This window comes from Monodelphis domestica, chromosome 3 (assembly GCF_027887165.1).
Source record: "Monodelphis domestica isolate mMonDom1 chromosome 3, mMonDom1.pri, whole genome shotgun sequence".
NCBI classification, from domain to species: domain Eukaryota; kingdom Metazoa; phylum Chordata; class Mammalia; order Didelphimorphia; family Didelphidae; genus Monodelphis; species Monodelphis domestica.
In genome coordinates, this window is record NC_077229.1 from 9,992,837 (window position 1) to 10,016,555 (window position 23,719).

General features: G+C 44.4%; 1 gene segment (V, D, J or C); it reads left to right on the forward strand.

Moving 5' to 3' along the window:
• The first annotated feature begins 15,093 nt into the window (after positions 1-15,093).
• On the forward strand, positions 15,094-15,698 carry LOC100619586 (immunoglobulin lambda variable 4-69-like). The segment is given in 2 exon segments: positions 15,094-15,235; positions 15,364-15,698. Coding segments are annotated over 2 exon segments (381 nt in total).
• Positions 15,699-23,719: the final 8,021 nt, after the last annotated feature.

The window sequence follows — 23,719 nt, forward strand, 5'->3', positions numbered from 1 at the left end:
AAGGTGTCTGCATAGCCATTAACTCAGAGGCAGTGACACACGCAGTCTGCAGCCCAGCTTGAGACAAGCAAACATTTCCCTCCAGCCAAAACAGAAGATGTCATGCCAAGAGAACAATAAGCCAGAACCCTGGAAGATCAACATGCCATATTCTATAGTGAACTGGTCAGGCCTCCATTATCCTCTAGAAGATGCTGCTCAGAGTGTAGGAGAGGATTTCTAGCTGGGCAGAGCAGTGCAGGCTGGCAGCCTGGGGTGATGAAGATCAAAATTCCCCCGACCCTGGCTGGGTCAAGATTCTAGAGCAGTTGGAAAATCTTTTTCTCTCAAGCTGGTCAGACTGGAAGGTGTGCCTGGTGGTCTCCCTGAAGAACCAGTTGAGCAGCTGCCAAGGACTTTGGATTATCCAAAAGGGTTGAGTGGGTGTTCCCCTGCACATTGTGGATGGTGACAACCTTCTCCCTTTGGGACCTTGTGAGGACACTCCATCTTGACTCTGCTGTCTGACCCAACCATGTGGAGTTTGTGATAATCTGGCCCCGTGGACATTACTAACCCCTTGTAGTCTGGTTTTAGTTAAGATTTATTTAGGTTTAATACCTGGATGGGTTGATAGAAGTAGGACTTCCCTAAATTCCTCTCCAATTCCCTTTATCCTTATAATTAAATATACCTCTGTTACATATTTATTAGTGTCATCTTCACTTACCTTTCCCTAAAACCTTCCCTATAACAATTTTTAATATAACAAGAGCCACTGAGGCAATCTCCATCCATTGGTTCTATCTTGCAAATCATGGCCAATCATGGTTCCTGCCAAAGGTTTACCCCATCCTTTAGCCTACGTCATTTCCCCTAGAAATTGTGTACCCAAATCAGTAACCTTGTTAACATCCAGGAAGAGGATGTCTGCAAGTCTAATCTGTAAGCCTGTGGGATGGATCCTCCTGTAATCCCGGCCAATTTCTCTTGTCCCAGTTCCAAGAACTCGCCATATGTCTGTGGAGCAGATCTCTACTGTGTGGACAGGGGGTTGGCTTAGCAGTGCCCTTTGTGTGTCTCCCATGTTCTTTTGGTTTGTTTGTTGGTGAAATTCTCATGGTAGCAGGAGTGTGACCCTGTAATGGCACCCTGGTAAAGTGTTTAACAATCTTTTTTTAAATATTATATAGATTAACACCCCAGCATCCTAGTTAAGCCCTCCATGTAACAGGTAGCCATTATCCTTCAGGAATTTCACTGGGGAAACTAAGGCCCAGGATCCCCAAGATGAAGGGAGAAATAGTGAGAATTTATTTTTCATATACTGTATGAATAACAAATATTTGGGAGGACTTCTGTGCATTCCTGCTCCTGGGGTCCCATCAGAGACACCATCTAGGCTGTTAGTTTGGGCATTTCTTTGTCCCAGGAATCTCCAGGAGCATCTTCCTCTCTAGCAGGATTGGGCTAAGCAGTGAAGGGACCAAGTACTCCTCGCCTGTGTGGGCTCCAGAGAAGTGGGCTGGGGAGGGCAGGAGAGCTGACTGGGCCTCCTCTTTATGAGCTCCCCATTAAAGCTGTCTTGGCTGATAGGGAAGACCCTGAGTAATGAGCTCCTCAGAGTTGGTTTCTTAAGTTGTGGGACCCAACACAAAAGGATCCTGGCTGTGAGAACACCAGGAAGCCTCCGATCACTTTGTAGGGTTTGCTGCTGCCTTACCTGCCAGCTGGCCACCATCCATGAACTTCTCTTCTTACCCCTTAGTCAGTCTCTTTTCTTAATTTTAAATATAACAGGGGACAGACAGGCCCATCAGGTGGTATATTTGGTCCAAACCTTCTAGTCATGAACAAAAGGAACTGATGATGGCTGCAGCCGGAGGTGACACTCATGATCATAAAAAAAAGCACAACTATAACAGTCCAATAAGAATTACCACTTACGTAACCCTTTAAAGTTTTCAAAGCACTACAAATATTATATTTGTTGATACTCATAAGGACTCTGGGATATAGATGTTGTTTTTATGCCTATTTGACAGATGAAGGGACTGAGGCAGAAAATTAGGGTCACACAACATTTCAGTGTCTGCAGGAGCATTTGAACTCAGGTCTTCTTCATTTCAGTTCTGGAATTCTATCCTCTGGGCCCTCAGGGTGCCACCATGGTCTGACTTCTGGGGATGGACAAGGATCTGCTGTCACCACTTTGGCACCATCCCTTCATATGGGTCTCCTCCTCCCTTCCCAAGTCAGTCTCTCTCTTGCTCTCTTCTTCCCATTCTCCAGTCTCTCCCTGAGCATCCTTTACTTCTCACTAGCCCTGAGTCACTCCTTCATTGCCCCCTACTAGAGGCTGGGAAATCTTCACTGGCCACCTGAGACTTGAGCAAGAGTGAGATCTATGACTCCATTCAAAATGGTACCTACAGCCAATAGCTAGTGAGGATTCACCAACATGCTCTGAGCTATCTTGACCCTACCACGTGTGGCAATGTTGTCCAGATAATGGGGTGGGACTCAAGGGACCATGAATTCAGGCCAGTGACTCCTGATCAGGAAACCCAACACTGGACAAGGGTCTGAGGACCTTCATCCCACCTCCCACATTCCATGAAGGGTCTTTAATTTCTCTCTGGGTTCTGGGGGTTCCCCTGAAACTTGTGCTTGCCTTTGTCAACTTGTAATGGCTCAGGCTCCCATTCTGCTCATGTATCATTTCTAATTAGCCAATGAACACAATTGGTTTCATAAAATTATATTCATTGAGATAATACAGAAAATAAAACAGTTTCAAATCTTTTCACTCAATATCTAGGGACGCTTTCTCTCCTCTACAATCCAGTGCATTGGAGAGAATGGACTCCCTCTAGAACTACTTTGGACTTTATGTCTATCCCATTCAGTTTCCTTGTAGATCAGGTCCGGCCCCAGGCTCAGTGCTCTCATGATGTGACCATAGCCCTTTGCAAGAATCCAGATATAAACCCCCAAAGTGATCTTTATATGGAAAAAGGCCACTTACTATTAAATTGTAGAAACTGGGATCAGGTATTCAATAACATGACTTTTAGGAAAAATGGTAATTTCAGAAATAAAGCTATAACAATAATCACAATTATAATCAAAACAATTACAGAAATATACTCCAAGTGTCACGAATGACACCTCACAGCAAACACCCAAGAACAATATCTCAAAAGTGGAGCTTGTCCTCTCTGTACTCAGGGTGACAATCCCCTCAGAGTGGGGGATCCCAAGGAATACTCATGGATCTTTATGAACGTGAGACGTGGGGAGGGGAGGGGGAATAAGGCCCTGGGATCAAGGAGTGAAACCTTTGATTTCGCAGACCCTGATGTTTTAATGCCAATCATCCCTGTTCATTATCCCCCATGTATGGTAATGAAGCTCGTGTAACCCTAAAAGATGGGAACACATACAATGACTGCCTCTTAGATACAGGAGCTTCCAAATCATTTTTGATGAATAAACCAGATGCTGAGTGCAGTTCTATTGGCTCTCTAAATGGAGTAGGTGTATCAGGAACACCTCAAAAGGTACTAAAGCTTTCCCGCCAGGGGCCCTCAGAGGCATGACCAAAGGAATCTACATGAATGATGGTACTCAGGAGGGGAAGGAAACTGAAAGAGTCTCGAGGTGAGTTTTAAGCTTTTTCAGAGTCTTCCCCTCCCAACAGTAAAGACACCTCTGTAATGCGATTTATTCCGTATTTTTTATTTTTCCCTCTCCTATGGTTGGACTGGAGACAATACCATTTTAAGAGTCCACAGACAAATGGACACTGTTTTGGGAACACCCTGAATTCCTGAAAATTCTTACTATTGCTTTTCTTTGTATTTTCAATGGAATATCTCTTTTTCCCCTTTCTTATTTCTTGTACTTAAAATACATATAATCAATATTATTTTTATTTGCAACATAATAAGTTTAAAATATCCATTTGCTCCAATATTGATTCATAACCCAAAGTTTTAGACGATGGAAACCTGCCACTGATTGATAAGTGTTATGAGACTTTGATTAAGGATCACGTCTGATCCCCGGAAAAGGCCTCACAGAAGAGCCGCTGCACAGTAGGAAGGAAGCACAAAGTTAATCTGCACAGTGCCTACAAGCACACGGTCAAGGAGACCAACCAATGCCAGTGCGATTGATGAGTTTCTGCACCAAAACAGAGGACTTGTTTGAAGTTGGAGGTTGTGGCTGTTTGACATACATCAGAAGCATGTCTTCCCCATGGCACATTCTGACGTGTACCCAAGCTCAGCCACCATCTTGGCTCCCACATCCTTAATAGTGAAGGTAAAACAAGACCTTTTACACAGAAATTCTACTTTTTTCTCTCTCTTATAATATGACAACTTCCTGTAATCCTGGCTACCAATGGGTAAATGCAAGATTACTGAATTTGTCCTACAGACTTGTAAGACAGAAATTATTTCAATTGAACCCTGACTTAAGAAACTGTTATGGATTTATTGTTTACTCGGTAATTTTATATACATAGATTTTTGATATGTTGGTTTTGATTTTGATTTTCTTTTATCCAAAAATTCATTTTTTTAGGTTTTGGGTTTTATTTTGACACTTGATTCGCACACCCCATAACTGAACCATGTATCCTGAGTTGATCTGGGTGTTGATCAACACCCTTTTCATAGAGGGTTGTGAGATTTTCATTAAATACAAGATTAAAAAAATTTTTTTGAGAAAAGTTTCAGGAAAAGAAACTTGTTAAGTCTTTGTATCTAGAAGATGAACTGTTTGGAGAAAATGCCATAAAGAAACCTACACTGAATTGGAAGATCTAGAATTAATTTTGGGATGTAATTAATTGAACTGAAGGGGGTTGTACATATTTATTCTGAATGTAAACTCTTATGACAGAGAGGACTTCTCCCTAATTGGCATTTTTGTCAATATACCTAGTCAACATTGATTTTTCTTTCTCTCTTCTATTTCCTTCTTATCTCTATTGTAATTTCCTCTTAGAATGTGTGCTATTGTGTGCATTTTTAGTTAGAGGTTTTTAGAGATATAAGATAGTTATGCTTAAATGATCAATTGAGGAGACTAGTCTCCCCAAAGATCACAGGGGGAATTATGAAGATTGTAATATTTATTGGGAAAATGGGGTGATTGATTAACAGTTTTTAACAGGAAGGTTTTGTAACAGGGAATGGAGGAGTTGAATGGAGAGAGGGAATATAGCTGCTGGTGAGGTAAAAGGAGAGAGATGTCCCCTGATGAGAGGATATTTTTTGAAAAATAGGCCACTTTTTATAGCCTGAGGGATGCCTTCTCTATAGAATGGTGTTGTGGATACCCCAGAGGAGATAAGCATGGAACCTCCTGAGGGACAAGTCTTCTCATACCAAGGTCGCCCAGCAGGGGTCCAATAAGGACCATTTGTAGTTGAATGGATGTCCTGAGGTTCAGTTCCCTCAATGTCCCCTGAAATGATAGTCCTCTTATCTGACTGTGATATTCAAATAAAGATAAATTTTAATAACACATTTGGATTGGGGAGGTATCAGGGAAGAGGGAAGAAGGATTTCCCCAGATGAAGTTTGAGTCTCTCTCAGCTTTTGAGCTGAAGCCAGGCCTTACAGGCTGGTGGAGGGTCTCTGTTGTTCCTATATATGCTCATCTGTGCAGGTTTTCTTAAGTTTAAAGTCTTAGCAGTAGACAGAAAGATGGAGAAAAATTCTGACCTTCAGAGCTGGTTGGGCCTGTTTCTTCAGGCTGATGCCCTAAAGACAGGCCTTACTGTCCAAGCTGCTTCCCTTAAGTCCTGTTGTCCAATGAACACAATCACAGTGATCCAGGTAGAGCACTCAGTTGGGAAATTCGGGAATAGAGGCACTTCTGTTGGGAACTTCAAAAATTACTCCAAGCTACTCAGACCATACTTTAGAAGATTTGATGTAGCTATTTCCTTATTGTAACAATGGAGATACTTGGTCTAACAGAATCAGGAATGTCTTGGGAACTCTACATCACTCCACCCTACTTAGTCTAACAAGGTCAGGAATGTCTGCACCCATACTCAAGAATTAAGTATCTAGGAGGATGGCCTTCAACAGAAATGTGCAGAAACAGCTGATAGACCCTGGGCTGTCCTAAGTCAAGCTAAGCTACCATTGGTACAGATGAGATGCAGTAAAATGATGTAAAACCATCTATATAGGGCACAGCACTTCCTCCCTTCAGTCTCTTTTCCCTAGAGAGGTGGCTCTGGCTTATCGCTTCCTGTGAACAGGCCTGGGTTCAATCCTGGAACTCTAGATTGAGACTCGAGCCTGGAGGAGCTCCCTTAGACAGGTTCCTTGAGATGGTCACTTGGTGAGTGATAAGTCTGAGATCCCTATCCCTTGGCTCTCAAGGGAGGCCCCCTTGGCCAAGGTCTTTAATCCTGTCTGGCTCATCCTGAACTGGAGCAGTTTTAATTAACTCTTTCCCTATCTCTCTCTTTCTTAAATTCTTTCCTCTATATTAATTAAAATCACCATTATTTCCAGCTGACTTGGGTATTTTATTATTTGGTATATCCCATGGTGACCAATTAATTTTGATTTCAAGTCACAATGCTAAAATTATCCTTACAGTTTTGGTGGACCATGTCAGTTGTGATGAAATATCCTCAATGTTTTTAACTTTCCTAAACTTTTTCTTTACTGTGACTATCCCTAATTACAGCTTTTAATAGCTTATTTTGATCGGCTGTAGAGGTAAGTATATTTGGATTTTTTCCCTCTCTCCTTAAATTAGATTGAACACAGCTATTTTAAATCTTAGCATCAGGGCCCTAGTCCTGGCTGGGAGAGCTATTTCTAAATCTCCTTTCCCTTAGGGAACAACTGCCTAGATTAGGAATGAGGAAACCTGTAGAAAGTTTTGGCCTTGTCCTGCTCCCCACGTGTTTTGAAGTCCCTAGGAAAATTTACAACAAAATAAAACCCTTGGCAGTAGAGCCTTCGACTGACAAAAGCCAAAATTCCAGGCAAATTAATGTTTGACTTTAGAAATGTGGGTTTACAGGCAGTTCACAACTTAGTTAACAACTGGCTTTTCAGGCTTTTCAGCAAATACATTGTTCTTTTTACAGTACAAATGTGAATTTTAAAAATATTCCTCCCTAATCAGATCATTCTTTAGAAGATGTGATTTAGCTATTTCCTGATCAGTTATGATGGAGATACTTGGAATAACAGAATCAGGTTTTGAAAACTACATTTCTCCTCCCTTCTTAGTTTAACAAGATTTTGAAGGTCTGCATCAAACTCAAGATTTAATTATCTAAGGAATTGCCTTCAACAGACATGTGCAGACAAAAAGGACAGACCTCTGGGCTATCCAAAGTCAAACTAAGTCCTCATTGGTACAGATGAGATGCAGAAAAGTGATTTTAAAACATCCATATGAGGCATGGCACTTCCTGTCCCTTTCTCTTTCCCTGGAAAGGCAACTCTGGCTGGCAGCATGCTAGGTGTTCTGACATCTTGGGAGTGGTGGCAGTTATTGTCTGTGTTTTGGCAGTGAGTTTTGTCCTTGACCTGATTCAGGTTCAGGAATCTCAGCTAAGCCCCTTTTGGAGTTAAGATTGATTCCTTCCTCCTTCACACTCCAAACGCATACTTTCCAGATCTTCTAATCTTCTCGCCTGGTACAAGTCGGGGTTGGGGGGAGGGAGGGAGAAATCCTTCTCCCTTTCCTTCTCCCTTCTTCTTCATTTTCTCTACTATATCAATTAAATCACAATAAAAATTGACAGTTGACTTGGGTATTTTATTATTTGGGTTTTTCATTAGGATTTTTAGAAATAAAATCTTTGGTGACCTAAATTAATTATACATTCATTCTCAGCCATAATTTCACCCTTTACACAAATATTGTTCTTTGTCTATTTCATAATCCCAGACTATGTATGGCAATGGCTATGTTTCACACTGTTTCTGGTTGAGATTTTAATTATTGTAGCTGTAAGATTGTATCTCCTTGAAAAAAAATATTTCCCAGCCAAACCAAACAATTGTTCCTTCTATTATTCAGCAATATGTGGAACAAAATACCCAGCTTGAGCTTATAGAGGAAAGTTTGGGGGAGATTATAGCTTCTATAAAAAGCATTAAGTGAGTGTTAAGAACATCCTGGGATAGGAGTGATTTATCTCTCCATATTCCATCATTATCAGAATGCTTGTCCCACCCTGCTCTACACAATTTGGCTCCTAGTTCTCAAACCACCGCCTCCAATACCCAACCCACTCCTTCCCCTCCCCACTCTCCCTGCCCTACCCCCTCCTTACCCACTTACCCACTTACCTACTCCTAACCAACCCACTCCTACCCAACCAACTCCTCCCCATGCGCATTCCCCCTGCCCAACCTGCTCAGCCCCAGTTCCCCCCTACTCATGCCTCCTACCCTAACCCCTCTGCATCGTTTCCCCCAGCTAATGACCCTTCTTCCTTTGACCCTCCTTCCCACCCTGCCCAATTCAATTCCTATACCCGTCCTACCTATGATCCTTTTGGCACTCACTATGGGACAACTACAAACTCTCCCCCTCAGGATGCCCAAACCTTCCCTTTCTCACACCTGCCCCATTGATAATGGAGCAAGAAGCCTAGAGACAGGAGTATGAGAAAATTTATAGAGTTTAATTACTTTAAGTGAAGTTCCAACTTTCAATAAAGATGGGAACTTGATATCTATAAGGCACCATACACCTTTTAACCCTGAAGATCTAAATAAATTAAAGGAAGATCTTCCATCATTAGAGGAAGAACCAATATTAATTACAAAAAGATTGGAGAATATATTCATAACTTTTGACCCCACTTGAATGGATGTTGAAAATTTGTTAGAAAAATTTCTGACAAAGAGGAAAAAAATAATGTAATCTCTCTGGCTAATCTGAAGCAAGGTAGAGTAGAAAATTATTGGCCACCAAATGACTGAGGAGAGACTCTAAATGAACACTCTAGTGCAAATACCAACAACATGGAAATGGGTTCGAACCAAGAACAGATGTGAAACCCAGTGGAATTGTGTGCCGGCTATGGGAGAAGTGGTGGGAGGGAGGTGGGGGGAGGAAAACATAATGGTCATTGTTTCCAATGAATAATGTTTGTAAATAACCAAATAAAATAATGTTTAAAAAGTAAAAAAAAAAGAAAATTATTGGCCAACTGAAGATCCACATTGGAACCCCAATATTGAACTAGATCACACAAAACTAAACCAGGCCAGAGAAGCATTATTGACAGCCATGAGAGCTTTATTGGGTAGACCTGAAAAATGGCCAAAATTTGAAAAAAACCCGACAAGAAATTGATGAGACCCCCTCCCAGTTTATGAACAGACTTATTGACATAGGAAATACATATATGGACCTCTATTCAGAGAAAGGTACATTAGGGAAATACATAGGCAATTCATTGAGAATTGTTGTTCAGTGGTAAAAGACTACTTTAAAACTAGTTGTCCTAATTGGGACTCTATGGATTTTGAAGAATTGAGGAGAGTAGCAGCCTATGTTTAAAAGGGTCATGTAAAAAGGCCTGAGGAAGACGATACATCAGTGGAAGACTTAAAAAAAGACATTGAAATGTTAAAGTGACAATTGAAAAATAAGGGAGAGACCATAGTCCCTTTGCAGGAATCCACAGATAAATCATTAACATGCCTTTTCTGTGGGAAGAGAGGCCATGCAACTATGGGCTATAGGCACTGACTACGGGAAAAACGAATAATAACAGATTGAGAAATAATAACTATAGAAATTACTATGATAATCATAATAATAGAAATAATACCAATCACAACTTTAGAACTGATAGAAAACTATAATAACCATAGGAATCATAATGGCAATCAACATAATGACAGTGCTCCAAATGAGGAAAATTATAATACCCAACAAAATGCCCAACAACAATATATAAAAAAATGGAGCTCATCCACTCTATACTCCGGATGAAAATCCCAATCAGAGTGGGGATTCGAGAAAACTGCCCTAGCACATTTATGAAGGTGGGGGTGGGGGGAGGACCTTGGAATCAAAGAGTGAAACCTTTGATTTTCCAAACCCAGATATTTTAATGCCAGTAACACCTATACATGCCCCTCCCCCCCTGCAGAGTAAGGAACCTCATATCACTTTAAAGGTGGGAAATACATACTATGATTGTCTTTTGGACACTGGGGCATCTAGGTCACTTTTGGTAAGCAAACCAGATGCAAAATGTGACCCTAATGGCTCTCTAAATGTAGTAGGTGTATCAGGAAAACCTTTAAAGTTCCAAAAACTTTCTCCTTGCATGGTATGTGTGGGACCCCTAACTGTTGACCATTCTTTTCTTTTAATGCTTGTATCCTCCACAAACATGAGGGATTTACTATGCAAACTACAAGCTACAATAATTTGCATTCCAGACAGCTCCTTATCATTGGAAGTACCTGAGGAATCGGTAAAATTACTCCCTTTACTTCTCTCAGAGAGCAAGGAAGCAAAAGAGATTTCTATCTTTGTAATACCTACAGATATACCGAGTCTCTTTGGGCCACATCTACTTCTGATGTAGTCTTACTTAAATCTGCTGTTCCTGTGCAGATTAAAATTAAATCTAGCCCACCTCCTTCCATTCCTCAATATTCCCTCTCAAAAGAGGCAATTGAGGGTATTCCCCCAGTATTAAACTCATTAATTGATCAGGGAATAATAATCCCTTGTAAATCTGAATACAACATGCCCATCCTGCCCGTTAAAAGTGGGGGGGGGGGCGTGATGGCAAGCACCTCTATAGATTCGTACAGGATTTCAGGGCTGTGAACCATCATGTTATAAAGAGACAATCAATAGTTTCCAACATAAATACCATTATTTCCTCTATTCCTAGCACAGCTACATACTTTACAGTAGTTGACTTTTGTTCAGATTTTTTTCCATTCCCATACATGAGAACTCCAGGCATATCTTTGCTTTCAAATGGAAGGGCTTTCAGATACATGGAGTCAACTGCCACAGGGTTATGTGGAAAGCCCGTTTATTTGCACAAATTTTGAGCCAAGACACAGATAATATTAATATTTAAAAATAACAAATTAATCAAATATGTAGATGATCTACTCTTGGCTTCAACAGACACAGAAACACGTCAGGAATATACTAAAAACATTCTTTTGGAATTGCACAAAAGAGGGCATCAGATTTTGAAGGATAAAGTTCAGTGGTTTCTCCCTATAGTAGAATATTTGGGGTTCATCCTGACTGTGGGTGCCCATTCTATTTCTCCCAAACAAAATGAAAACATTTAAAATTTAAGCACTCCTACCACTAAAAACAGTTGAGAGCAATTTTAGAAGCAACAGGGTTTTGTAGACAATGGATTCTTTGCTATAGGGAAATTACTAAGTCCCTTGTAGCACTTACAAGGGATTTGGTCCCTGAACCTCTCAAATTAGAGCCAGAATACCTGTCAGGTCTATCAGATCTAAAACAGGCTATCCTATCAGCCCCTGCTCTAGGCATCCCAGATTACAACAAGCAATTTACTTTCTATGTACATGAGAGAAGAGGGGTAGTTTCAGGTGCTTTAACTCAGACTTTGGGGTCTTTTGGTGTCCAATTCCTTATTATTCTGCCCAACTGGACCCAGTAGCATCAGGAATACAACCATGTCTTAGAGGAATAGCTGCTACAACGTTACTAGTGAGAAAAACTGTTGATCTGGTATTAGGATGCCAACTAATAATTATGTGTCCACAAGAGGTAGAAGAATTGTTGCTAAGGCATAGAACACAGGCATTCTTGGATCAGAGAAGTACAAGGTATGAAAGAACATTGTTAAATAGCAAAAACATTACCTTGAAATGCTGTACAACCATTAATCCTGCCACCTTGCTTCCAGATTTACAACTTCAGGAGAACCATTACACAGTTGTGAAATACTAGTGTCCATGGCAAAAAAGCCTCAAGATAATCTCTTGGACACTCCCTTAGACAATCCAGCTCTGGTCTTATTTATTGATGGTTTCTCTTTTATGAGGGATGACATACACTACACTTGAACTGCTGTAGTCACAGAATTTGCCACTGAGTGGTCAGCTTCATTGCCCTCTAATATTAGTGCTCAAGGAGCAGAACTCATAGCCCTGAAACATGCCTGTATAATTAATTGCCAAGGATCAAAAGGCAACAATTTATATGGATTCTAGATATGATTTTGGCATTTGTCACTCAATCAAGATGCTGTGGATCCAGAGAGGATTTATAACCTCAGCTGGAAAATCTATAGCTAATGCAGAAATTATTAATGTAGTTCTTTCTGCTCTCCAGCTGCCTGAAGCCCTAGCTGTAATTCATTGTTCTGCCCATACAGGTGGCACTGACCTTATCTCTAGGGGAAATGATTGAACAGATGCCGCTGCAAAGCTAGCAGCCATAGAAGGACCTGAATTAATTTTAACATTAACAACCACTGATGACTTAAATTTATGACTTTCCTAAAATGAAAAGAGAGTGGAAGAATGGAAACAAAAATTCAAAGCAAAGCAGATTAATGGAGTATGGGTGTCATCTGAAGGAAATTCCCTGTTCCCTATAAGTTTCTATCACCAAATATGCCAATCTATTCATAAAAATGGTCTCTTTGGCACCCAGGGTATCATGGCCTCTATTAAGAAAGTATGGATAGCCTTTGGTATAATTGCTATACTCTCTAAAGTGTATACAGCCTGCTCTACCTGCCAAGCATATAACAAACATGCCTTTCATGGCAAAACCTTTGATGGGTGTCCCCTGGCTTACACACTTTTTAAGCATCTACAGATAGATTTCATAACAATGCCAAATGCTGGACATTATAAATTTTGTCTAGTCATAATAGAGCAATTGACCAGATGGCTGGAATCATTTCCTGTGACCCGAGCCAAAGTGGCTTTTGTTGCTAAGGTGCTTTTAAAAGAAATTATTCCTCTCTTTGGCCTACCAGCACATATTGATTCAGATAGAGGAAGTCATTTTAGTGATTCTCTTGTAAATCAGATATATTCTTGCTTGGGGATAACTCCCAAATTCCATGTTCCATAGCATCCCCAGAGCTCAGGCCAAGTTGAAAGAATGAACAGAGAACTTAAAAGCCAGAGTTTCCTCTCCTGCCACAGTAAGCTGAATCAGGACTTAATGACAGCAGAGAGCAAAGAGATGTTTCCTCTGGGAAGGGCTGCCAGGCTGAGCTGCTGGAAAGCCTCTAACCCAGGAAAGGCTGAACAAAGGCTGCAGCCATTGTCGACCTCCCCCAGCAAGGAGATGAGTGTGTCTGGCTTCTCAGCACTGACTTTGGAGGCCTGAATAGGCTTTGGCTGTGAGTCCTGTCCATCACTCCCCTCTGCCTTCCTTTAGCTCTTCCTCTCAGTTCCCTGTCAAATCCCTACCCTTGTGGCAATGGATCCTAGAGATACGGAGATCTCATCCCCCTTCCATGAAGATGGCCCTAGGCAGGGTCTGCATCTCCCTCAGGGACTCCTTCAGGATGCTGGTGGAACACGAATGGCCCCAGACTCAGCTGAGAGGCTTCCCAATGCCCCCTGAGGAGTGCCCTACGAGGGACTGCCCAGGCATCTGCCAGGAAGCAGGTTAAACCATGGGACACTCAGATACAAAAAGATCCCATCCCCTCCATGGTGGCCTTTGGAAGGCAGGGAGGTCTGGACTCTCATACTGGCTTTCCTCAGGCCAAACACAGTGTCTGGCACCTAGCAAAGAACAAAGAAACATTTCATTGGTTCATTGATTGACTGAATGTCTGAGAACCTGTGAATTCTCAGAGGTCCAATGATTAAAGTTCCTGGAGATTAGATATTAATTCATAGTTATGTATTAGTAAACGTGAGAGAGAGAGACAGAGACACAGAGAGAGATAAAAAGAGACAGATAGAGAGACACAGAGATAGAGATAGACAGAGACAGACAGACAGAGACAGACATAGACATATAGAGACAGAGATCCCCGGGCTTCCCTTCCCTTCTAGGTGCTGATGCTCCCTCTGGGCAGCAGGCCCAGATCTCGTGTCAGGGAAGGTCAGGCCCAGGAGAGAACACCAGCTGCAGCCCTGGAAGAGACCAGCTTCCTGTCTCTGGCCAGGCTTTTCCTCTCCTCCTCAGAGTCTCTGACTGGCCTCTTTCAGCTTCAGTCCTGCATTCTAAACATGCCAGCACAGAGTATTCTGGACAGCCTCTCCCAGACCTCTGCAGCCCCTGCCAGAAGACTGCACAGACAGACCTGCAGAGTCACTGCAAGGTGGGGCAGCTTTCCAGAATCTGGTTTTCCAACTGAATCAGTCCTTGTGATTTCTATTACGCTGACCCAGTGGGCTTGTGGGGGGAGCCCAGAAGGCCTGGACGCTGAGCCCAGCTGGGCCTGGGGAGCTCCATGAGGATGGCAGACAGGACAGGCTGGCCTGAACCAGAGAGCAGAGTTTCCTGTAGTCCAGGAGCCCCAGCAGGCTGGGAAGAGGCAGCGGGCACGGACTGGGCTCTGGGAAGGCTCGAAAGCCAGGAAGAACCTTTCCCCAGTGAGAGGCCACAATTTCTATCCCTGGAACCCGGGCCTGGATCAGTTCCTGCTAGCGGAGTGTGGTGAGGACAGAAGGCCAGGCCAGGGAAGGGGCTGAGGACAGGGGCTGCTCTGGGTGCCTCAGGCTGGGGCTCAAGGGAGGCTCCACCTTTAGGTGGGATGAACAGAAGAGGCAGCAGAGACCTCCCTCTGCCTGGAAGCCCTGAGCTCTGACTCCTTGTGGCCTGGATGTGGGTCTTGTAGCCAGCAGGGGACACTGTGGGGCTTGTTCTGGACAAGCAGTGAGGGCCTGGGGAGGGAAAGAGCCCAGATGGCTGTGCCTGTGACTACTTTCAGCCCTGTGATCACTCCCAGGTGACGTCTTAGCTGCGCTGGGCCAAGTGACCCCAATCACCCCCCTTGCATGAAAGGCTGCCCTCCTGGGACCCCGAGAGAGGATGCAGGTGGGGTCTAGAGGAGGCTGGAGGAGGCCCAGATTTGCATCAATCCCCGCCTGCCCATCAGCCACCATCACGGGGTAACCAGGAGAGAATAAGAGGGAGCTGAGAGAGGCCAGACTCAGCTGGGAGCTCTTTGAAGCTGAGCTCTCGGGTCCTCTCGCCATGGCCTGGCCTCTCGTCTGTCTCTCACTGCTCACCTTCTGCTCAGGTCAGGACCATCCCAGACCTCCCCTTTGGCCTCCTCCTCCCTCCCTGTTCTTGCCTCTCAGGAGGATCTCAAAGCACCTTCTGGCTTCCTCCTTGTTCAGGGTCATTAATGAGTCTCTCTGTTTGCAGGCTCCCTCTCCCAGGATGTGGTGACTCAGCCTCCCTCTGCCTCTGCAGCCCTGGGGAGCTCGGCCAGACTCTCCTGCACCCTGAGCAGTGCGTCCAGTAGTTATTATGTTTATTGGCACCAGCAGAGCTCTGGAAAGGCCCCTCGGTACCTCCTGTATGTCACCAGCAGTGGAGGTACAGGCAGGGGCGACGGGATCCCTGAGCGCTTCTCTGGCTCCAGATCTGGGACTAACCGATTCCTGTCCATCAGCAACGTCCAGGCTGAGGATGAAGCCGATTATTTCTGTCAGGCATATTACTACCATAGTAGTAGTAATTTTGGTTATACACAGTGATACATTCAGTGAGGAAGTGGGACAAAAACCTCCTTGTCAGGCCTGCAGCAGCTTCTTGCTTGTCCCCAGGCTCCTGAGCAAGGCCAGGGTGCTGCTAGGGGCAAGTCACCTGTTCTTTCTCCCTCTGTCTCTGACAGTCTCTGTCCTCTTTGTGTCTCTTTCTCTCTGTCTGTTTGTCTGTCTCCCTGTCTTTCAAACTTTCCCTCTCCATTTCTGTCTCTGTCTCTTTTTCAGGCTCTTTCCTTCTGTCTCTCTGTGTGTCCTTCTTTCTCTCTGTGTGTGTCTATTTTACTCAGTTCAGCAGTGACTTGCCCAAGGTCACAAAGACTAATTCTGGAACTCAGGTCTTCTCACCCCATCACCAGTACTTCCCTCCATGTCCCAGCCTCCTTTGGGATAACCAAGACACCAGAGGAGTGATTCAGATGAGCCTTCAGGGCTGAGGATTTGGCTGGTGGAGAGGAGCTGAGAGGAAGCTCCCTGCCATGCTCTGGCTGTGCCCCAGTTTGCTCTCAAGGAATAGAATCTTGTTTGTGTCAGGGGATCCCTTGAACCCCTGCCAGTGCTCATGAGGCCATGACCAGAGACAACCTCCAGGGGAACAAAAAGGGAAATGACGATTTCAGGAAGGAAATGGGAATAATGTTTGGAAATGACCAAATCAAATAATCTTTAAAAAACCCTTAATTATTCAATATTCATTTTCATCTTTACAATGCCTAAGTCTTGGACCTTCTAGGACGTCATCTTCATGAAGAGTGAGAGAGCCAACAATCTACACATTCTATTGTCTTCCTCTTTATAAAGATGTGAAAAACAGGGGCCTTCTCCAGGAAGGGGAACATTCCCTCAGAAACTGTGTTTTCACCCTCAGGCTCCTAGTAATGTCCCTTCAAGGAGCCCCATAACTCTGGCTACTAAGAGATTTCAGAAACTCTCTGCCCTGCCTGCCCAGGCCCCAGGCTCTAAAGGACCCACTGTTAAACCCGGTGTTTGGAACATGTGCAGTTCAGGAGAAGGCAAGAGGAGTACCCAGAGCCTGACATGGAAGCTGGACAGCCCACAAACCTTGGTAGCCTATGCATCTGGGACCCATCTGGGCTGGAGATATTTGTTCAGTTCTCCATCTCAGGCTCTCACTGTGCTATTGTAAAGGATAAAATTACTGGTTTGACAATGATTATATGAAAGTGTGTGGTCATCAGTATTTATTATATCTTGAGTCTGAAAAATTTATGTACAAATGATGAGGAAACAATAAAGAAGAGAAATGTGAGGGGGATGAAAAAGTCATTGATTAGCTCTCTACCAGGAAGGCTGATAGTGAGTAACCACATAGCCTCCTCCAAGATGGAAGTTAGTCTCTCCAGAAGGTAGGAAAGTGATCAGCCTTTCACTCACTCAAGGAAGCAGTCCAGGAGTCAGAGACCAAGTAGAACCTGAGCTCCAAGCCAGCAAAACTCCCTTGAAGACTATACAAGAGTATCTCCAGAAGACAATCTCTTCAGACTATCTTCTCTAAGACAATTCCCACCAAAGGAGTATGGGGTTTGCCTTGATGGTGACTCCTTGTCCCTTCCGCTCTTCACAGGGGCCAATTACAGTTTACAAATTATCTATCACTGCCCAGTAGGCAGTATCTGTGGGATCACCTTCTCACCTATAAGAGTTAAATTAATGGCCAATACTTCAAGTATTATTTCATGAAGTTTATTACATGACAAAATAGAACCATGTGTCTAAGTTTTCCACCTGCTCAAAAATCCTTGCTCCATCAAAGCTGCCACCATAAGGAAAAGAGGGAGAGAGATGGACCTCCACCCAATTTATATCCTCTCTACCTCAGCATGTAATGAAAGGAAGTGAGTCGAGTTCGGGGAATTATAGTTTTGCTGCAGATCATAGTTTTTCTAGGGTAAAAGATTCCAATTACACACACCTCTGAAGGTGTTAACTCATCATATACAAGATTCTCCCTGATCGAGTTATCACCCACTTTAGCAAATGACTTGCCAACTCTCTTACTTAGTGTTGAGTTATAGAGTTATCACTCATTTTAGCAAGTGACTTGCGAACTCCCTTACAGTGTTAACTCCATACAGAATTCTCTTTTCACAGTGACAAGAACTGTTGTGCCATATAGAACAGTCATAACCAGCCTAATCCTCAGACTGGACCTCTGGGATGGTGAGGGCACCCTTGTTTCCCAGGAGGGACCCGAAAAACCAGGCAGGGACCCCTGATGAAGGATTGTTGGCTCTATAGATCAGTGTCCTGGGAGCATGGCCAGATTTCTGATGGAACCAGTAAGGACAGAGGCCAGTGATGAGTGTCCCTGCACTGGAGCTGCAGGTCAAGGTGATGGTTCTTCCTTGGATCACAGTCAGAGAAGGTCCCTGAGTCACCACCACCTGAGAAGTGACCCCTGAAAACAACAGGAGAGAGATGAAGATGGGGCTGTCAATGGGGGGGATCTTTGCTTCCTGCCCACCTCAGCCCTCATCCACTCCTCAGAGCCCAGAGTCTCCCCAGAACCTGTGCAGAGAGAGAGGAGCATCAAGAGGGGAGTCAAGGCCCTCATGTTACTTCTCTGTTTCTGGACTCTCAGAGCTAGGGCTAGATTCCTGCCAGTCCCTCTCATCCCCCCAGACCCAGGAGCATGGAAGGCTGTTTCCTGCCAGGGTTCCCAGTGTCATGGCTAGTTTAGAGGGGGTGAAGCACAGCATGACCTTCCCTCAAACTTACCCCATGGGGCCCAGGCAGGAAGCAGCTACTGGACTAGCCTCCACCTGACACATATAGGACCAACTTATTTACTTTTGGAGAAGCTCCTGTGACTTCTGACATGTGATGAGGCCCTGCCAGGACTCACCTTTGCAGTCCCACACTGTCGCCCAATGTCACCAGGCCTGAGAGCCAACAAATGTCAAGGAGGAAGCGTCAAGGCTACAGAGCTTGTGGCAGATACCTGAACAGGCCACTCATGGCAGTCTTTATGGCCTGTTAGTCTCAATTTCCTCCGGTGTAAAAATGAGCCTTGGAAGGAATGGCAAACCACTGGGGCGTCTATGCCCCAAAATCCCCAGTGGGGTCGGGATGAGTCACATAAGGCTGACAAAACTGAATGTCGGTCCTGGGGAATCGGCGTTCTGCTGCCCAGAGAGCAAAGAGCTCATCCCTGGCTCTGATTAATGACCCTGAAAGTGATGGAATATCAACGCAAATGGAAGAACCCCACGTCATTCCTGTATATTAACCGGAAGAAGGAAATGAGTTTTATTGTGTCTGTGCAGAGCCAACTCGAAGTAGAAGTACATGAGCTTTTAGTGGAGAAAAAGCATGCCGTAACAGAAGGACATTTTACAGACTAATTGATCACCCAGGGAAAGATTTCTGTGTTTGTGGAAGCTTTGGGGAGAAGCTTATTCCATGATCCAAAGCTTTCTCTGTGAATGCCTTGAGCCCTTCAGAGATGAGAGGTAGAGAAGAAGAACCAGAAGGAGGAGCAGCCATGAGCAAGAATGGGGGCAGCTTGGACTTTCCCTTTGACTGTGCCGAGGAGACACAATTTCTGGAGACACACCTGCAGAGTCACTGCAAGGTGGGGCAGCTTTCCAGAGTCTGGTTTTCAAACTGAATCAGTCTTTATGTTTCTATTATGCTGACCCTGAAGGCTTGTGGGGGGAGCCGAGAAGGCCTGGAAGCTGAGCCCAGCTGGGCCTGGGGAGATCGATGAGGATGGCAGGCAGGACAGGCTGGCCTGACACAGAGAGCAGAGTTTCCTGTAGGTCCAGGAGCCCCAGCAGGCCGGGATGGGCAGCGGGCAGGGGCTGCGCTCTGGGAAGGCTCGAAGGTCAGGGAAGGAGAACCTTTCCCCAGTGAGAGGCCAAGATTTCTAGGGCTGAAACCCAGGCTTGGATCAGTGCCTGCTAGCAGAGTGTGGTGAGGACAAGAGGCCAGGCCAGGGAAGGGGCTGAAGACAGGGGCTGCTCTGGGTGCCTCAAGCTGGGGCTCAAGAGAGGCCCCACTGTTGGGGGGAAGAACAGAAGAGGCAGCAGGAACCTTCCTCTGCCTGGGGGTGCTGAGTTCTGCCTCTTTGTGGCCTGGATGTGGGTCCTCTAGCCAACAGGGGACGCTGTGGGGCTGGTCCTGGGCAGGCAGTTACTCTATGAATGATAAAGTGTTATTTTGTTATTGCAGTTGTTTGCATTTCAATTTTTTTTGTAACTGTAATGTTTGACTTGCATTGTTGCAAGAACTTTCCTTAATTTCTCCTTTTATTTTTCCTGTATTTCTCTCTCTGTCCTTAGCGTAGATTATAGCTTAGTTTAGCTTTAGAATAAGAATAGTTAGGTGTTTGCTTCATTTGAGAAAGGCGCGTCTCTAATAAACGTGTCTTTTCAAAGAAGCCCAGGAAGGATGTAAAATTAAATCACAAATTAAGGGAATTAGTTGAGTTAAAGAAAAGGCTTTATATAGAAGGAAGAAGTTGAGTCTCATACATAGAGCTTTAAAAAGCTATCAGGGCTCCTTTAATTTAGAGAGAGAATTTTGAAGAGGTCGGAGGTTTTGGATTCCTCAAGGCTCCCTGGGAAGAGTCGGTTGATAAACAGACACTCCTTGGATTTCCCTTGCTGAGGAAGGGAGTCCAGGGAGATGGCTTTGAGCTATTGGGAAGAATTTGATGATAGAGAGTTTGGAAAATCTCTATAGAACTCTACATCCAAATCAAATACCTGTGCAGTACTCTGGAAATCCACTAGGTGGAGGCAAAGAACAAGTTCAATCAGAAGACAGTCTGTCTAACAGCTGACAGAGAAGACCTTTCTCTGACTGGAGAGAGAGCAGGTTCTGCATTTCTAAATATATTCAATGAGATAAAGAAATGGATTCGTTTAATAATAGAGATAGTCAGTCTTTAGGGGTTTTTTTAAAGATAGACAGTAAGAGTTAAAGTATCCCCAATTAATCAGGGAAGACTTCTTGGGAGAGGCAGATCTGGTTCTGATTTAGATAGGTTAGATAGTTATTTTAGATTTAGGGTAAATAAATCAATACTCAATATATTTCCTACCTTTCCGTTTCCTTTTCCTTTCCCTGTTCTTTTTGAAATAATATGAATAAATAGGTTTTCTTAAGAAAGCTATGCCCAGCCAAATACTTAAACTACTGGTCCAACCAAATTCTCAGTGGCCAACAACTGAATTTCCATTAGCCTATCAATAACTATCTATACCAATTTAACAATAGGTCATATTTCCCCATATCACCATCCTGCCTCCTGTATTCACTCAGCTCCAGTGGCTCCAAATGACTTCCGGAATGAATGTTCAAATCCTTTGCTTGGCTTTCAGTGCCCTTCACTGTGTAGCCATTTTCTATGCTTCTGGAATTGACCCTCCTTCTCCTTCCGCAAACCCAACCTATTCTTCCATCCAGTGACAATGGGCTCCCTGCTCTTCCTTACACAGTCACTCTCTCAACTCTGCCCATTCTCCCTGGCTGTCTTTCTAAGCTCAGAATTCCATCCTTGCTCATCCCCAGCTTCCTGCATCTCTGATTTCCTTCAAGTCTCAGTAAAATCTGGCCTTCCTTTTGCAAAAAGTCTGTCTCAGGGATCCATCATCTTAATGCCTGCTTTCTGAGATTGTCTCTCATTGACCTGTTTTATGTCCAGTTTTTTTTTATTTTATTACTTGTTTGAGTGTCGTCCTGCACTTAGCCTCTGACGTCTATTCATTTAGGGGTTGCTTTTCCTTTTTTCTGTATCCATGAAACCTGGAACTATTGGGCACGTCATACATACTAATCAATTCCTTCCTTCCTTCCTTCCTTTCTTCTTTTTCTCGGTCTTAGAATCAATACTATATATTGGTTTTTAAGGCAGAAGAATGGTAAGGGTTAGACCATGGTGGTGAAGTGACTTGCCCAGCTAGGAAGTGTCTAAAGCTGGGTTTGAGCTCCTGTCTCCAGGCTGGGCTCTCAATCCACTGAGTCATCTCATTGCTGACATTCTTGATTGATGGGGATCCCAGGATCCCAGATGTAGATCTGGAAGTGACTTCAAAAACAAGGACATCCAGTTCACTTAGTTTATTGAGCAGGAAAGGGAGGCCCAGAGCTTTTAGGTGATTTTCTTCTCTGGCCTCTGCTGAGAAGGCAGTTCACTGAAAGTAGATTCCTTTTACGAGATTTCATTGATTCTTCAGCCCTGTACAGAAGTGGTTTTGTTTGTTTATCACAGATTTCAAACCCAGCCCAAACTTCCTCATGCCTTATTCCAAATCCTTCCCCTCCCATTATCTTATGGCCAGGTATATGTCCTTCTGATTGGATGATCCATTGTCCATCATCTTGATTTTAGCACTCCTGGTTCCCCATGCCATTCAATGCCCTTCTTGCCTCCTCTCCCTTTGGGAGACCCTCATTTTCTTTAGATTCTGACCTTGACGTAAAGGCTCTCCCAGTGCCCTGATCTCATGATGCCTCTCTTTCCCTGAAACCAATGACTTTCCCCTTTCCTATATTTATACCTGCACATTAAATACTCTCTCCGTATACTATGGCCTCCCAAAGGACACAGAGTTCTTCAATGTTCCTGGGTCTAACACAGCTGTCCCTCAGGCGCCTTCAACCCTGTCTGACTCTTTGTCATCTCATTGGGGTGTTGTTGCCACAATATATGGGTTATGATGGACACTTACTAATTGTGTTTTTTTCACATATAACTGAGAAGGGAGGCAGCTGGGTGCCTCAGTGGATGGAGAGTCAGGCCTAGAGTCAGGAGGTTCTAGGTTCAAATATGCCATCAGGCACTTGCTAGCTGTGTGACCCTGGATAAATCTCTTCACCCCCATAGCCTAGTTCTTACTTCTCTTCTGTCTTAGAATCAACATTGATGCTAAGATGGAAGATGAGAGATTTTCTTTTAAAGAAAAACAAATAACTGAGAAGTCAGTGTCTTCTAGAGGACACAAACATGTATTTTGGTGTTCCCAGTGCTGAGAACCAGAGATTTGGATGAGAAGAAGCCCGTTAACAAGGCATGAACTCCTCGGGAGAGGACAAGGAATGACTTGGGACCTGAGAGGGGGCTCTGACAGAAGAGCTGGACCTGTGAGAGGATGAAGAGTGAGCCCTGATGTGGGTAAGAGCCATCTAGTAGGATTTCTGTGATTGTCCTTAGGATTAAGTTCACCCCCCCTGCCTCCCCCAGGGCACTCCCAGATTGAGTCTCCAAAGGTCTGACTCCACCAGCTAATGGCACTGGGTGTCCCGACACCTCTCTGTGCAGGTGGTGCCAGACCCCTCCAGGACGTTTCCCTTCCACAGTCACTCAGAGGGTCCCAACAGCTCACAGCAGCTCCTGCCAGGGCTTCCTCTCCTGCCACAGTAAGCAGAATCTGGTCTAATGACAGAAGAGAGCAAAGAGATGTTTCCTCTGGGAAGGGCTGCCAGGATGAGCTGCTGGAAAGCCTCTGACCAAGGAAAGGCTGAGCAAAGGCAGCAGCCATTGTCGACCTCCCCGAGCAAGGCTGTGCCTGTCTCTGGCTTCTTCTCAGCACTGGCTTTGGAGGCCTGACCAGGCTTTGGCTGTGAGTCCTCTCCATCATTCACCTCTGCCTTCCTTTAGCTCTTCCTCCCTGTTCCCCCTCAAGTCCCCATCCTTGTGGCAGTGGATCCAAGTGAGACAGAGATCTCATCCCACCTCCATGCAGATGGCCCTAGGCAGGGTCTGGGTCTCCCTCAGGGACTCCTTCAGGATGCTGGAATGACACAAATGACCCCAGACTCAGCTGAGAGGCTGCCCAAAGCCCCCTGAGGAGCTCAATGAGTAAAGTTGCTGGAGATTGGATATGAATTCGCAATGATTTATTAGTAAAAGTGAGAGAGAGATACGGAGACAGACAGAGACAGAACCAGAGACAGAGATACAGACAGACAGACAGAGATACAGACAGACAGACAGAGATCCCCGGGCTTCCCTTCCCTTCTAGGTGCCGATGCTTCCTGGGCAGCAG